The sequence below is a fragment of the Mirounga leonina genome, unplaced genomic scaffold (assembly GCF_011800145.1).
Source record: "Mirounga leonina isolate KUSES-001 unplaced genomic scaffold, KU_Mleo_1.0 Mir_94, whole genome shotgun sequence".
Classification (NCBI taxonomy): Eukaryota; Metazoa; Chordata; class Mammalia; order Carnivora; family Phocidae; genus Mirounga; species Mirounga leonina.
In genome coordinates this window covers 40,627,997-40,643,837 of record NW_023270855.1, presented here as the reverse complement: position 1 = coordinate 40,643,837, position 15,841 = coordinate 40,627,997, and the positions used below count along the sequence as shown (strand labels likewise).

The window sequence follows — 15,841 nt, the reverse complement described above, 5'->3', positions numbered from 1 at the left end:
TCTTTCTTTCTTTCTTTCTTTCTTTCTTTCTTTCTTTCTTTCTTTCTCTTTCTTTCTTTCTTTCTTTCTTTCTTTCTTTCTTTCTTTCTTTCTTTCTTTCTTTCTTTCTTTCTCCCTCTTTTTCTTTCTTTCTTTCTTTCATTTATTTATTTATTTATTTTTAAAGTGGACTCCACACCCAGCATGGAGCCCAATGCAGGGCTTGAACTCATGACCCTGATGAGATCAAGACCTGAGCTGAGATCAAGAGTCTGAGCCACCCAGGGGTCCCCAAAATGCAGAAAGTTTCTGTAGGAGAATTTCACTGAGTTTGATAAAGAAAATCCACTTGAACAGAATTAACTAACAAAACAATTTCTATTGTTAATAGGATATATATAAATACATATACTGTTTCTTTAAAGTAGTTTCATTTCTTCAAATAGTTACTAATCAGAGGAGGCTGATTTTGTGGTAAATTTAAGTAGAGGTTGCAGTGGTTAGTTTTAATCTGTGTTGGTCAAAGCTGTAAAATCAAATAGAAAAATCTCTCTCTCAACCTAAGGTGATGCTGGGATTTCTAGCAGATTTGTTTTCTTCCTCCTGGTCATTTCCTAAAATTCTAAGCAAGAATCAGCCGATACCATTGTAAGAGTGGAGTATTTAACTTGGAGTTTAGCAAGTCTGAGGTCACAGTTTTATTATCATCATAACAAAACATTTCAGGCCATTCCTTCCATGTGACAAGGAATCCAACCCATCTCACCAAATTCGGTCTGGTTTTTAAGTTATATTTTCTGTTGCTCTAGTTTTTGTTTTGTTTTTTTATTTTTTTTGGTCTTTGATACCTGGATTTAATGATACTCAGTTTCCTATTGTTATATATACTCTGTGCTCAGAATTGGCCTGGGTTTTGTGTTGTTTCTCCTCCCTGAGTTTGGTTTCTCATCCGAACAAATTGCATCTTTTTCTTGCTGTTCATTTGCACAGCATCACTCCTAAAGATGAGCTTCTTTATCCTATGAGGCAGTGGAGGAAGCGTGGAAGCCATTGTGGAGCATTGTATTGCCAAGTGCGTTTTTGTAGTCATGTGGTACCAGTATCCGGGAAATTATAGGATGGGTTCGTATTAGAACTCAGCAGCCTGTAAATCCCATGAGTTCCCAATCTCATGGGTCATGAGAGTTGCACATGACACTTGCTTAGGAGAAAGGTGAAGAGTCCTATAACTCCAGTGGTTTATACGATTCTTGAACTTGTACTGATTGCTAACAACTGCTATCTCTCCCCCAGCCTACTCTACCGCCAGTCTTTGTGCACAAGCACAATTTTGGACCCAGCTATTTGTACTTATTTATGCTTTTACACCTTCTTCCTTTCATAAAGATTTAAGCTGGTTTATGACTTGAGTTGAAACAAGGAAAAAAAGAGGAGACCTGAAATGGTCTGTCCCCTGCCAACCAGAAGCCTCCTGTGGTATCCAAACAGAATAGTTGCCTCAGTCTGTCAGCAGCACTTCTGTCTTTGAAGGTGGTTTCTGCTTGAAAAGTGGTGACTATTAGCATAGCTTTGGGATAATTGCTTCTCCTTCCTCTCGGGATACGTTTTTTTTGTTGTTGTTTTTTTTTTTCCCAGATACTTTTCCTGTTCTTGTTGACTTTGTTTTTCCAGAAGATTCAGCCTGTGGTGAAATGTTCTGGGTCCCCACTTGAACTTTCTTTGGGATTACCTAACTCTGGGGCACCCTCACCAGACCATCAGTGCTAAAGAGGGCAGATCTTCTTGGTTAATAGAAAAAACCATTTTGGAATGACTCTCAAAGCCCAGAAACATCCAGATTTTCCTTCAGTACTTTTTTCTGTTTGGGGTAGCAGCTTTGCCTAGTATAGGGGAGGGAGGGTCTAGTTGGGAGGGCTTATGTTAAGGGGTTCAGAAACAGGGGATTTAAGTGTGTCTTTTGTGTTTGCAAGGCACTAACACCACTCCCGTCTGTATTTAAATGCTGTCCCCAGGTTACGACTATGGCTATGTCTGCGTGGAGTTTTCACTCTTGGAAGATGCCATCGGATGCATGGAGGCCAACCAGGTTGCTTTATACTTCGGTCAAATGATGCTGGAAGGATATATTTTTTATGTATGGGGAGGGAGGGTTTCAAATGATTGAACTTTGGAAAGGTACTAGAAATCTGTATTTGGAGTATACCACATTCCAACCAGAAAGCGATTGTGAGGAGAAACTTCAGAAGAAGCTGGGAGGGTTTCTCTGTAAGAGTTAATGGACACAAGTGTATTTTAAAAACTAGAGCCCATGTGCAGTTGGACTAGATGACAAAGATAGTAGATGGGAAAAAATGACAGGTTTGGAGTGTGACAGATAAGGAGATCCTAATGCAGAGAATGATCCTTGACTGTCTGTGATCTCAAGGATCTGCCTGGCACAGGAATTCTAGCTCAGTACTTATACCCAGACCTAGGGTGAAGACCACTGATGGCAACTCCTGTGTCACTCAGGTCCTGCCTGCATGTGCTGCTTTCTCAGGACGGCCATCAGGGAAAGAGGAATGGCTTGTTCGTGTGTATTGCCTTCATCATGGTTCTCTTACAAATTGGAGTTTTGTACTCAAGTTCTTGGCTGCATATAGTCAGAGCTGGTGAATCTGAATCTATACTTACCTTATGTTTAAAACATCTAGCTGTATTCAGCTTGCCACCTAGAACTGTCATTTGGACTTTTAATTGAATCCTGCCTGGTAGTTTTGGAAGGAATTATGAAGTGGATAGAATCCTTCTTGTCACGGTGTTTCCTTGGGGAAAGTTATTTTCTTTGTGGTGTCTTAGTTCCTTCATCTGTAAAGTGGAAGAAAGAAGCTTAATGATACAGTTTGATTTTTATGTATCCACTGCTTGTACTTAACTGTGAATGCAGTGTGCCCTTAAGGGTAAGAGCCCTTAAGGCTCTGCCAGAGAAGAGTAGTGTTGCATGACAATTCTTCCTCTCTTAGAGCCTGATCCCTTTCATCAGCTTTGTTCCATTCAGCATGGCTCATTACACTTCACCTTTTCCCTTCTTTTGCCATGTTCTCCCCTTATGGGTATGGAAATAACATGCTGTAAATCCTTTGGGAACAAGCACTAATTAGAGGAAAATTTGACGTATCCATACCTATTGTTAGTAGTATAAATACTGTTAGATCCTCAGAGAATGACTGGATTAGGACCATACCCCCTTGACAGAGTTCTTGTTGACTGATTTGTTCATTGTCCATCATTAAGCCAGTCATTTAATAGATATTAGTTATGTTAGAAACTGTGCCACCTACCAATATTTTGAGAGGAGAGTGAAGGTCCCAATCTTTATGCTTATGGTTGATTCCATTCTGACTATCCTAATTTGAGAACACTCATTTAATTCATGAACGTCTTGTTATCACTAAATAATCATTAAGGCCTTTGTCACTGTGCGATCACTGTGCTAAATAATACTATGGGTGGTGGAAACATAAATGGGGGAACCATGGCACATGCCATGCCGTTCTCTTTTGTACCATTCTCCCAACTGTGTGTTTCTCCTAGAGGGGTGTTACTTTTTATCAGAGCTATTTGATCTTCAATCTTAAAAAATAACAATATTGTGTTTTAACTGCCTCTTCCCTCTGTCCCAACAAAGAACCCTGCCTGAAGTTTCTAGCCCCTTAAAGATGACGTGTTAAATAGAACCAGGACAGCCTTCTTTAAAAACAAGGTTTATCCTAGGCAGGGTTTCTTTTGGAGCCATATCTGGAAAATATTCATTTACTCTAAATTTACATGTACATTTCGTACATTTAATGTACTAAAACTACATTAAATATTCATTGAGGGGGTATGGCTTTTCAACATCTCTACTCCCACCCTCCCCACACATTCTGTGAACATTCTTAGGGCTCCCAAGTCCCTGTTGACCGACTCCTGCCCGGTGAATGAGATACCAGAACAAAGCACGAGCTGTGCCAAAGTTCTTTCGGGGTGAAATAGGATGTTTTGACAGGTAGCTGTCCTTATGCATATGTACCATAAGGTACTCTGCGTAGAAGTACAAATAAGAGACAGCCTCTGTCTTCCAGGAGCTTAGACCAAGAAAGTGACAGACATTATGGTGGTATTCATAGATCCCATGGGGTGTTCTCTCAAATTCCAAATTTTTGTATGATCTCATTTTTAATATTCACTGGAATAATTCCTAAAGAAGGTAGCACCATATCCTTATTCAGTCAACCTCCTTTCCTAGCTTTTTATTCTTCCCCTAGTCATGGGACACAGGACATATTGCTATAGCACTGCCACACAACAGAATCCTTTTCCTGAACTGTATAGATTTTATGATCCACTCAGCATCCTTCTAATAATCTTAACCCCAATAAGATGTGTGCAAGTCATTTTGATGGAAAGACTTTTGAGAATGGGATCTCCAGGGGAATTTTTGTACCTAGGTACTATAGCATGGCAAAGAGGAGTGTAGGTTCTGTAGTCAGATGTTACTTCCTAGCTGGGTTGTCTCTGGCAGGTTTCTTTACCTCCCTCAGCCTCAGTTCCCTCTGTTACCAGTACCTCATGGGGCTCTGGTGTGGACTAAATGAGAGCATATGTTCATGAATGCCTGCTGTGTGTCAGGCAGCTTTCTGGATGCTGGAGATGCTTTAGTAAACAAGACATTATATAACTTCTGTCTTAGTGATAGGAGATAGAGCATAAGCAAGTAGACAAATATAAAACAATATAAGATAGTGCTGAGTTCTGTAAAGATAATGGAGCAGGGTATTGAAAGAATGCATGATGGGGACAATTTTACATGGGGTGGTCAGGTGAGCTTCTTGAGGAGTGACATTACATTTGGTGAATAATGTGTACAGAACACTTAGCATAGGATCTGGTATCTAGTAAGCATTTGAAATTAGATGATCATCTCCTACTCCCTCTCCCTTCTGCATGTCAAGTAATTTCCAATCATAATTCTAGGAAAATCAATTTATTTTTATATCTAGATATTCTTTAAGGAAATGGATGTGGTTCAGGTGCCCAGTAACAGTACAAAATCTTAGGAGAGATGTAAGAATGTGAAAGAAGTCCTTCTCAGAGTGCATAAAGCAGGTGTTCATGGAAGATGAATGTCTTTGTCTATTCATTCATTCTCCTACCATCCGGGTTTTACTTACAGACCAGATTGGTATAGATTCTGAGTCACCATCTGCTGGACACCTCCGAGTAGAGTCTGTGTATATGCTTCTGAGGAGGTTTCTATCGAATGCTTTGGGTTGAAATTTTTTTTTTTTTTTTTTTTTTACAATTATTTGCTTATCCTGATTCTTGATGTGAAATGTCTTTTTATTTATCATTGACTGATACTTACAAGTCTAGGGGAAGGGAATAAAGGAGCCTTCTGCCAGCTTGCTTTATCAAATATTATGGTATATGTGTGCCTGCAAGAGGTTGTCCTGGATGATAACCAGGGCCCCTCTAGCCCTTTTCCAGGGCCTTCATGGAGACATCAGACAGTAGACTCTCTACCACAGTACTGAGCATTGTGGCCAAGAAGACTCCTCAGGGCAAAACCTAGCCAGCAGCTGTCTGGGCAATTCATTTCCAGCAGAGATCTGTCAGCATACCTTCACCGTGTCTGTCTAGAATTAGAAAGCCAGCAAACACTGTGAGGCAGGGGTTTTTATTTTACCCCTACTGGGAAAAGTATTTCTAGCAGTGTCATATACCCTGGGCTTTCTTTGTTGTCCAAGTCCCTGCGGTTTGAGGGTGAATATTATCTCCTTTTGCTGTGTGTGCCATTGCACTGGGACTTAGGGGACTAAGAAGCATTGTATTAGAGTATCAATCCCTTTTAGTGGTTGCCCAGTACTAGCTCTTTCAAGCTGTTGTCAGTTGGTCTACAGAAATTAGCATTTTACTTTCTTCCATTTGCAGGTGTGATGTTTGTTGTCTGTTCCCATTCAACCAAATGTTTACTAAAATGCCCTTATAAAGGATAGCTCTGGAAGAATTCATTTCTCTGGAATTTTTACTTCAGCTGTCTTAGCTTTGGTGGCCTTCTTTAGCCAAAGATGACTTGGCTGTATGACAGAATCAGCCTGACTTTATGAAGTGGAAAGAAAAGATGCCATTATCACCTAACGTGAAAATTCTTTGAGACACTGGCCTTTGCTGGTACAGAGGGGGATGAAATTTTAGGAAATAGTGTTTTTTGTGTCACCAAAGTTAAGAGAATTTGGGTTTTTGAAGATACCAGGATGTCCAAGGTGGTTCTGAAAATAATGTAAAGGAAGCCAAATCTGAAATGGTGTCTGTCTTTTGATTAAAATGAGATCAACAGAAAGCGTATGTTTTGGAGGGTGGACATTTGGAAGACTTATTTGTGAGGCCATGGTGGAAAAAATAGGTGAAGACCTAGTTTGTTGGAATCTTACTCAGGTTGATAGCATTACTGTATGAAACACTTCAGTATTTAAGTTGTGTACATTCCGAGTAACAAAAAAGCAGTAATCTTTATAAATTCCTGCAAGGTTGTGTTATTGCCTAAACCCACACCCCAAAACTACTTCACTGAAGAGAATGTGGCATCCCAGCGAGGGCTCAGCTATATAACTTATGTCTTGAATTATGCCATTCTTCCTGGAAACTTCAATTTCAGTACTTCTGATTGTCCTCAGTAGAGGTTATTGGTGGGAAATTGAAAGGAAAATGCATTCTAAAATGAGTGTAAATCAGTAGTTACTGAAAATTCTTGCTCTCGGGATTTAAGAGAATTACCTGTCCAGTAATTGAGTCTTGAATGGCATGAGGCAGTATATCTTAGTAATTAAATATGTGGAGGCAGACTGCCTGGGGTTTCATTCCTGTTCTGTCACCTTTCTCTGTGTGATTTAGTCAAGTGGCTTAATGTCTCTGTGTCCCAGTGTCCTCTCACACATCTAGGGATTAAATGAGTTAATGCATGTAGGGCGATTAGAACTGGGCCTGGCACACAGTGAACACTGAGTCCATAGTTGTTATTATCACAACAACTTTGCATCTGACTGGAACAAGAAAGTCTTAAGTGACAGCAGCTTCAGTCTTGGCTTCTTGGGGTATCTGGCTAAAAAGGGATTTGGTGGCAGTACCCAGGGGGATTATTTTTGTATCAACAGTATTTCCCATTTAGCCTGTTGACTGGGACTGATTCTCAGGGGACTGCTTCCAGGTCTCTAGGCGCTTCTGCTGCATTAGCCGTTGAATCTTAAATTCTCCCAAGAGAAAGAGCCAGACACACCACATGGGGGACGTGGAGTATGGTTAGACCAAACCTAGCCTGTGGCTTTTTTAAAAAATATTTTATTTATTTATTTGAGAGAGAGAAAGTGAATGAGAGAGCACGAGTAGAGGAAGGGGCAGAGGGAGAAGCAGACACCCTGCTGAGCAGGGAGCCTGATGCAGGGCTCCAATCCCAGGACCCTGGGATCATGACCTGAGCTGAAGGCAGAAGCTTAACCGACTGAGCCACCCAGGTGCCCCTAGCCTGTGGCCTTAAAACCCTAAGCTCTGATGACCAGCCCCTGGCTTTACCATATCTCAGACCCATATCTCAGACTTTCTGCAATAATTACAAGAGGTGCTCTAAACTGGTCAGTTTAATTTTCTTGAATCATTTGGTAGTTTTTTTGTTTTAAGAGAGAGTGCACACATATGTGAGCGAGAGTGGTGGGCAGAGGGTGGGGGAGAGAATTTTAAGCAGGATCCACGCCTAGCACAGAGCTCGATGCGGGGTTCAGTATCACGACCCCGAGATCATGACCTGAACCAAAATCAAGAGTCGGACGCTTAACTGACTGAGCCACCCAGGCACCCCTCATTTGTCAGTTTTAAGGGGAACTTCCAGTGTGTCTCCTATGATGAGGTTTATAATTATTTTTGTCATGTATATAACATGGTTCATTTCTCCAGATTGAAGTAATTTAGTTCTTAATTTGTTCTAAATTGGAACTATGCCTATGTATTTTAGTCTTGTCTTTGATGTTGTACCTCCTCTTTCATCTGGTATTTTTAGTTAATGTCTGTACTTTTTATAAAAACGGGGTTGTGTAAAGTGCTAATTTTCAGTCTTGTGGCCTTTGGAACTTGATTACAGACAGTTATTGAAAAAAACAAGCAGAATATGTATAATTCTAATTAACTATCTAAGGGGTTATACAAAGGCACGGTTCAGTTTGTGATCTTGATTTTAACTTTGGTTTATGATTTTGTATACTTCCAGACAGTGTAGGGTGTTAGGAGCACTGAGAGGTTTAGAATTCCAGCTTTGTCACTTCCTAGTTCGTTTGTAACTTCTCAATCTCAGAGTCTCATCTGTAAAATGGAGGAATAATCATAGTAACCCCCTCAGAGCAGTTGTGAGATTAATCTCTGTGAAACTCTTGGTACAGTGGTCAGCCTGTGGTGGGTGCTCACTACCAGAAGAGGTACTGAAGAGAGTGATTCTTTAACACTGGACTCTGCCTGGTTGTCTTCCTTTTCCTTGATTGCTTATTCGCCTCTTGGGACTCAGGGATGCCTGAGAAGTGGTAGTGCTGCTTTGGGTGGCAGGTAGATCTTTGGCAGCCAGTTTTGATGGTGCTGTTGCTGGTGCCATTACCTCTATCGTGAGACTGGGCTGCCCGGACTGAAAGTGAAAAAGGCTGGGCAGCATCTATCCCAACATTGTCTGCGGGATGAGTGCACAGGCATCCGTCCAGGCATGTGAGGGAAGAGAGGATCGTGGCCATGCCAGCCCTCCTGGGGGTGGAGGGAGCCTTGTTTCTGAGCCTAGCATTGCTGCTAGTCGTCCCATCACAGAATTCTCTTAGGCTACCTGTGGCATTCAGTGTTATTAGGCATCTTCTCCATCTGAGCTGAACTTGGAGGTTATTTTTTTTTTTAAGATTTTATTTATTATTTATTTATTTATTAGCAGAGTGAGAGCGAGCGAGCGAGCAAGCACGAATTGGGGGGGAGGGGTAGAGGCAGAGGGAGAAGCAGACTCCCTGCTGAGCAGGGAGCCCGACATGGGGCTCAATCTCAGGACCCTGGGATCATGACCTGAGCCAGAGGCAAATGCTTAACTGACTGAGCCACCCACACACCCCCTGAACTTGGAGGTTATAAGTGTCTTTGTGTCTCATTCTTCCCATGCCAAGTGTTCAGCTGCTGTTGTTTCACCTTCTAACTCATTTATGTATGAGATAGATATATATTATATATAATGTGTACTTATTTCCTGTTAAGAGCATTGATGGTATGATTTTGATAATCATGGATAAGCTTATCTAGATTAATAATTATTTTTAATCTCACAACATGAGATTAGCAATGCTAATGTTATATCCTAATAATGTATATTTTACCAAATTCTGTGACTAAGTGAAATTTGTGTTTAATCTGTATAAATGCTATTTCCAAAGGAAAATAAGTAAAAGAGAAAGAAGTTGGGACGCCTGGGTGGCTCAGTCGTTTAAGCGTCTGCCTTCGGCTCAGGTCATGATCCCAGGGTCCTGGGATCGAGTCCCGCATCGGGCTCCCTGCACCGCGGGGAGCCTGCTTCTCCCTCTGCCTCTGTCTCTCATGAATAAATAAATAAAATCTTTATAAAAAAAAAAAGAGAAAGAAGTTTATTACAAAAGTAGATTATTGGGGGCACCTGGATGGCTCAGTCAGTTGAGTATCCAACTCTTGATTTCCGCTCAGGTCATGGTCTCAGGGTTGTGAGGTTGAGCCCTGAATCGGGCTCCATGCTCAGTGTAGAGTCTGCTTGTCCCTCTCCCTCTGCTCCTCCCCCTGCTCTCACACTCTCTCTCTCCCTAAAATAAATAAATAAAATCTTTAAAAAAAAAAAAAGAAAGTAGATTATTGGTTACCAGCCACTTAGGGATAAGTGCTCTCAAGAGGGAATAGTGAGTGACTGCTAATGGGTAATAGGGTCTCTTTTCAGGGTGATGAAATGTTCTAGAATTAGATAGTAGTGCTCATTGACCAACCTTGTGAATATACTAAAACCCATTGCATTGTAGAAAGCACAATAAAAGAGTGAATTTTATGGTATGTGAACTGTATCTCAATTTTTAAAAAAAGTTTTTAAAATTAGCATGGAAATTAGTTCAGGGTCCCAGTCCAGTGGGAATGAGTCCAGGTCTAAAATAAAACACAGATTCATCTACAAAAAAAAAAGGTGTCTGTCAATTTGTCTGGAAGCTAGAGATTTAGAACTTCAATCTTAAAATGTAAGAAGAATTTCTTTGCTAATGGTATCTGCTTACCACAGAAGAACACTTAAGCTGAAAATCTGGAAGATGATGATTGGAATTGAGTAACACACCACAGTTGAAGTGACCACGTGGCTTGTGCACGGTAGTTGCTCAGTAGAGTTGAGTGGGCTTTTTTTTTTTTTTTTAAAGATTTTATTTATTTATTTGACAGAGAGACAGCGAGAGAGGGAACACAAGCAGGGGGAGGGAGAGAGGGAGAAGCAGGCTTCCCGCTGAGCAGGGAGCCCGATATGGGGCTCGATCCCAGGACCCTGGGATCATGACCTGAGCCAAAGGCAGATGCTTAACAACTGAGCCACCCAGGAGCCCCTTGAGTGGGCTTTCTGCTTTAGTATCCATACAGTTAGAAATTAATAAGAACTATTGGAAGTAGATTTTAAATAAAGCCTCCACTTAGGAAATCCTTGGGCTGGTTTTTAGAGGTGATATTGCTGTAATCGGATGGTTAGTAGGTACCAATGTGGATCTTTCCTATTTTCCTAGAATTGTTAACCAAAGCTCAAAGCAGGGGTGGGCTGGGGTGGGAGGTGGGGTGAGGATCAGTTCACTGCTGGGATAGGTTCCTTCCCTGTATATCTTCCTCAGAGGCTTCTTTCCAGCAGCATTGACATTGTGGCTGTCATCTTTAACCTGTAGTACAAGGGGAATACAGGGGTCCTTTTTTTTTTTTTTTTTTTTTAAGAAAAAAATTATTGTGATAATTTACGGATCATAGAATCCACCCACTTTAAGTGTACAATTCAACAGTTCTTAGTTAATTTACCAAGTTGTGCAGCCATCATCATAATCTAGTTGTAGAACATCCTTATTACTCCAATAAGATTGTTGTTTGAGGTGCTTTTTTTATTGAGAGAGAGAGCGGGTACACAGCACATGCATGCGAGCAAGGAGGGAGAGGGCAGAGGGGGAGAGAGAATCCCAAGCAGGTTCCACGCCTAGCGTGGAGCTGGACATGGGGCATGATCCCACAACCCTGAGACCAAAACTCAAGCTGGGAGTGCCTGGGTGGCTCAGTCAGTTAAGCATCTGCCTTCAGCTCAGGTCATGATCCCAGCGTCCTGGAATCAAGCTCCGCGTCGGGCTCTGTGCTCAGCGGGGAACCTGCTTCTCCCTCTCCCTCTGCTGCTGCCCCTGCTTGTGCTCGCTCTCTCTCTCTCTGTCAAATAAATAAAATCTTAAAAAAATAAAAATAAAACAAGCTGAAATCAGGAGTCAGACATTTAACTAACTGAGGTTCATTTAAAAAAAAATTATTTCAGACTAACTGAAAGGTTGCAAAAACAATGCAAAGAATACCTATATGCTTTGTACCCAGATTCATCAAATGTTAACACTTTACCAAATTTGAATGCAGAGATTTTTGAATAGCAGTGTCCCCTTCTCTTGGAAAGAGGCATCATTTGACTTGTCCTCCCACCAGACCCTCTTTTGGTGGTTAGAGGTGCTCATTGGTAGGGGAAGGTATGTGAATGTCTGGGGTTGAATGGATGCTTTGGAAGGTGTCTAGGGCTTAAGCTATCTTGTCAGTGTTCCAGCAGGGGGAGGGCTGAGGTTGGGGTTGAGGTTGAGGAACAGGAAATAGGGACAGATTCAAACTTCCCACTCCTGGGCACTGCAAAGTTTCTGTGGGGCTTTTCAGTAAACCAGCAAATGTGTTCTCCCATGAGAGGGCTGACATTTGGATGCCTGATACTCAAAGAGACTACTTGCTAGTCAGCATTAAACCAAGAAGCAACAGCAGCGCGGGGGCGGGGGGGGGGGGGGGGCGCGGGGTGGACGGCGGGGACGACGACACTGGCCTAATAATGTTTTTGTAAGACAGTGGTTCTTAACAGTGGGGGGCACAGGGGGAAAGCAGTTTTGACACCCTCTTCTCCCTTCCCTAACCATTGGACATTCAGCAGTGTCTGGAAACATTTTTGTTGTTGCTATTGGCATCTACTGGGTAGAGGCCAAGGATGCTGCTAAACATCCTACAATGTACAGGACAGCTCCCATATGAAGAATTATCTGCTTCCAAATGTCAGTAGTGCTGATGTTGAGAAACCCTGGTATAAAGGGATAGGAGTTGTGGTTAACCAAAGAGAGAATGACCCATCTTGCCATGGGTTGTCTCTTAATGAATCATCTTTCTCCTTGCCTTCTTCCTGGTCCTAACAGAGTTGGGAGTGGTGGGTGGGATTAGAAGTATAGCAAGAGTGCAGACACTGTTCCTGCCCCCACTCCAGAGTAGCAGTCCCAGGCCTAGTTTATGCCCTTGGGAGAGGAGCTTTAGAATGAGACCTGTTTGGGGCACCTGGGTGGTTCAGATGGTTAAGCGTCTGCCTTCGGCTTAGGTCATGATCCCAGGGTGCTGGGATCGAGCCCCTCATCAGGCTCCTTGCTAAGTGGGGAGCTGCTTCTTACTCTCCCCCTGCCTCTCTGCCTGCTTGTGCTCTCTCTCTCTCCCTCCCTGTCTAATAAAATAAATAAAATCTTTAAAAAAAAATGGGGAGCTGCCTGGTGGCTCAAACGGTTAAGTGGCTGCCTTTGGCTCAGGTAATGATCCCAGGGTCCTGGGATCGAGTCCTATATTGGACTCTGCTCAGCAGGGAGCCTACTTCTCCCTCTGCCTGCCACTCCCCATGTTTGTGTTCGCTCACACGCTCTCTCTCTCTCTCTCTGACAAATAAATAATTAAATAATTTTTTTAAAAAGGAATGAGACCTGTTTGAGGTATTGACCATCAAAGATGATTTTTAGATTCAGCCTGTGACTTGACTAAGATACTCTTATTCAGGAGACATACCTGTGGGATATGGGGGTGGGCAGCAGATTACACACATTTGGTAGCAGTTACTAGAAAAACCAAACAAGTTGAGAGTTCTCTAAACAAATTGTACTTCATATGTCAGATAGTTTTCCAGGGAATATTTTAAATGTGGGTGCTGATTTTCATAGCCCTTAGTTATAATGTATCAAACATTTGAAGTCTCTGGATCATCTTTTCATTTAGCTTTATTTTAGAAGATTTTACAGAGCCAAGTAACTGGAGCCAGCAGTCTGAACTAGTTATAGAGACTAAACTCAAAGTAAAAAATGCATATATTTTATCTTAATATAATAGCACTTTGCTGTAAATGGGACCTACTCTGCCGGGTAATACTGATTGATCCATCTGGAATCCCATTGGAAATAACAGAAGCAACTCATTTTAACTTCTATTAACATGGTGGATATGGAGCACCTCCCACGTGCAAGGACCTGGGCTAGGTAGTATACATTTAATAATGAATAAAATGGACACATTTCCTTATGTTCCAGTGGGATGAGACTGTTTAAAAGTTTTTAATGTTTAGGGGTGCCTGGGTGGCTCAGTGAGTTGAGCATCTGCATTCGGCTCAGGTCATGATCCTGGGGTCCTGGGATTGAGCCCCATGTCAGGCTCCTTGCTCAGTGGGAAGTCGGCTTCTCCCTCTCCCTCTGCCTCTCCTGGGGTCGTGAGTTGAAGCCCCATGTTGGGTGTAGAAATTACTTAAATAAATAAAGTTTAAAAAAAAAAAAAAAGGAATACCAAGGGTGCCTGGGTGGCTCAGTCAGTTGTCTGGCTCTTGATTTTGGCTAAGGTCATAATGGCTCATGAAATCGAGCCCTATATCGGCCTTCACACTCATCGGGGAGTCTGCTTGAAACTCTCTCTCTCTCCCACTGCCCCTCCCCTGGCTTGCACACACGCATTTTCTTTCTAAAATAAATAAATGAGGGGCACCTGGGTGGTTCAGATGGTTAAGCGTCTGCCTTCGGCTCAGGTCATGATCCCAGGGTCCTGGGATTGAGCCCTGCGTCGGGCTCCCTGCTCAGCGGGAAGCCTGCTTCTCCCTCTCCCACTCCCCCTGCTTGTGTTCCCTCTCTCGCTGTCTCTGTCAAATAAATAAAAATCTTTAAAAAATAAATAAATAAAATATTTTTTTTAAAGGAAAAGGAATACCACTCTTCACTCGTACATTTCTTTCTTATTTTTTTTAAAGATGTATTTATTTATTTGAGAAGAGAGAGAGGGAGAGAAGCAGATTCCCCAGTGAGCATGGAGCCTGCCGTGGGGCTCTATCACACCCCATGGCCTGAGTCGAAATCAAGAGCCGGTTGCTTAACCCACTGAGCCACCAGGTGCCCCCACTGATACATTTCATAGCACAGTCATCAAAACCAGGAAGTTAACATAGATACAATATTATGTACAGAACTTTATCACATTTTGCTGGTTGTCCCACTGGTTTAGGATGCAATCCAGGATCACATGTAGTATTCAGTTGTCCTGTCCCTTTTTTCTCTGTGATAGTTCCTCAGGCTTTGTCTCTCATGACCTTGACTTCTTAAGAGTACTGTCAGTTATAGGACATCTTCAATTTGGATTTGTCTGTTTTCTTGTGATTAAATTTTTTTTTTTTTTAAAGAAAGAACACAGTTTTATTATTGGATACACTTTTTTTTTTTTTAAGATTTTATTTATTTGACAGAGAGAGACACAGTGAGAGAGGAAACACAAGCAGGGGGAGTGGGAGACGGAGAAGCAGCCTTCCCGCCGAGCAGGGAGCCCGATGCGGGCTCGATCCCAGGACCCTGGGATCATGACCCGAGCCGAAGGCAGACGCCCAACGACTGAGCCACGCAGGCGCCCCATCCACCAATGAGTCTTGTTTGTAACAGTTATTACTGTGGGGTTTGTGTAATGGTAATTTGCTATTTCCATCATTCCTTACACATTTGTTAGAATTCTACTATGGGGAAGAGCCATCCCTTCTCCCTTATTTATTTAGTGAACAGAACTAAAAAGTATATGTCATATATATTAAAAACCATGATTTCATGATAATTCCAATTCCAATCCAGTACCACAGAGTTCATCCAGCTTTACCTCAGCCTTAATTATAATTCCCTTCCCTAGCAGTGAAAACCCTAGGTCTCATTATCTACAATGTATTTACTTATTTTCTCAGTCCTAGAGTACACATAAAGTAGTTTCAGAATTGTTCATTCTTACCCCTGTGAAAAACTGGAGTGCAGTAGGGCAGTACAGTTCTTTTTGTCTTCAGCCTGTGAGTATATAATCAAAATTCTATTTTCCAAAGTTACTTACATTAGTTCCTCACCACCGCATCTGCTCTTCAGTGTGGTTGTTATTCACTCTGTAGAAAAAGTGGAAAACACAAGTTAAAAGGAAGAGTTAACATCTCCAGTAAACTCTGTACTGCTATTCTTTTTTTTTTTTTTTTTTTTTCAGTGTTCTTTATCAAGTTGAGGAGGTTCCCATCTATTCCTAGTTTGCTGGGAGTTTTTGTTTTTGTGGGTTTGGTTTTTTTTTTAAGATTTTTATTTATTTGTCAGAGAGAGGGGAAGCAGCAGAGGGAGAGGGAGAAGCAGGCTCCTCACTGAGCAAGGAGCCCGATGTGGGACTCGATCCCAGGACCCTGGGATCATGACCCGAACCGAAGGCAGATGCTTAACGACTGAGCCACCCAGGCGTCCCTGCTGGGAGTTTTCATTATGAGTGGGTGTTGGATTTT

The 15,841-nt window shown here is 42.0% G+C and overlaps 1 protein-coding gene across 7 annotated transcripts in view; it reads left to right on the top strand.

Moving 5' to 3' along the window:
• RBM6 (RNA binding motif protein 6) overlaps window positions 1-15,841 on the top strand; it is a 110,149-nt gene that overhangs the window by 52,498 nt on the left and 41,810 nt on the right. For 6 of the 7 annotated variants that reach the window (XM_034997667.1, XM_034997668.1, XM_034997669.1 and 3 more), the window contains one exon: window positions 1,992-2,065. The exons of the other annotated variant lie outside the window; for it this stretch is intronic. In XM_034997667.1, coding sequence (XP_034853558.1) covers window positions 1,992-2,065 — 74 coding nt within the window. The remainder of the gene's footprint in view (window positions 1-1,991; window positions 2,066-15,841) is intronic. 7 annotated transcript variants of the gene reach the window in all.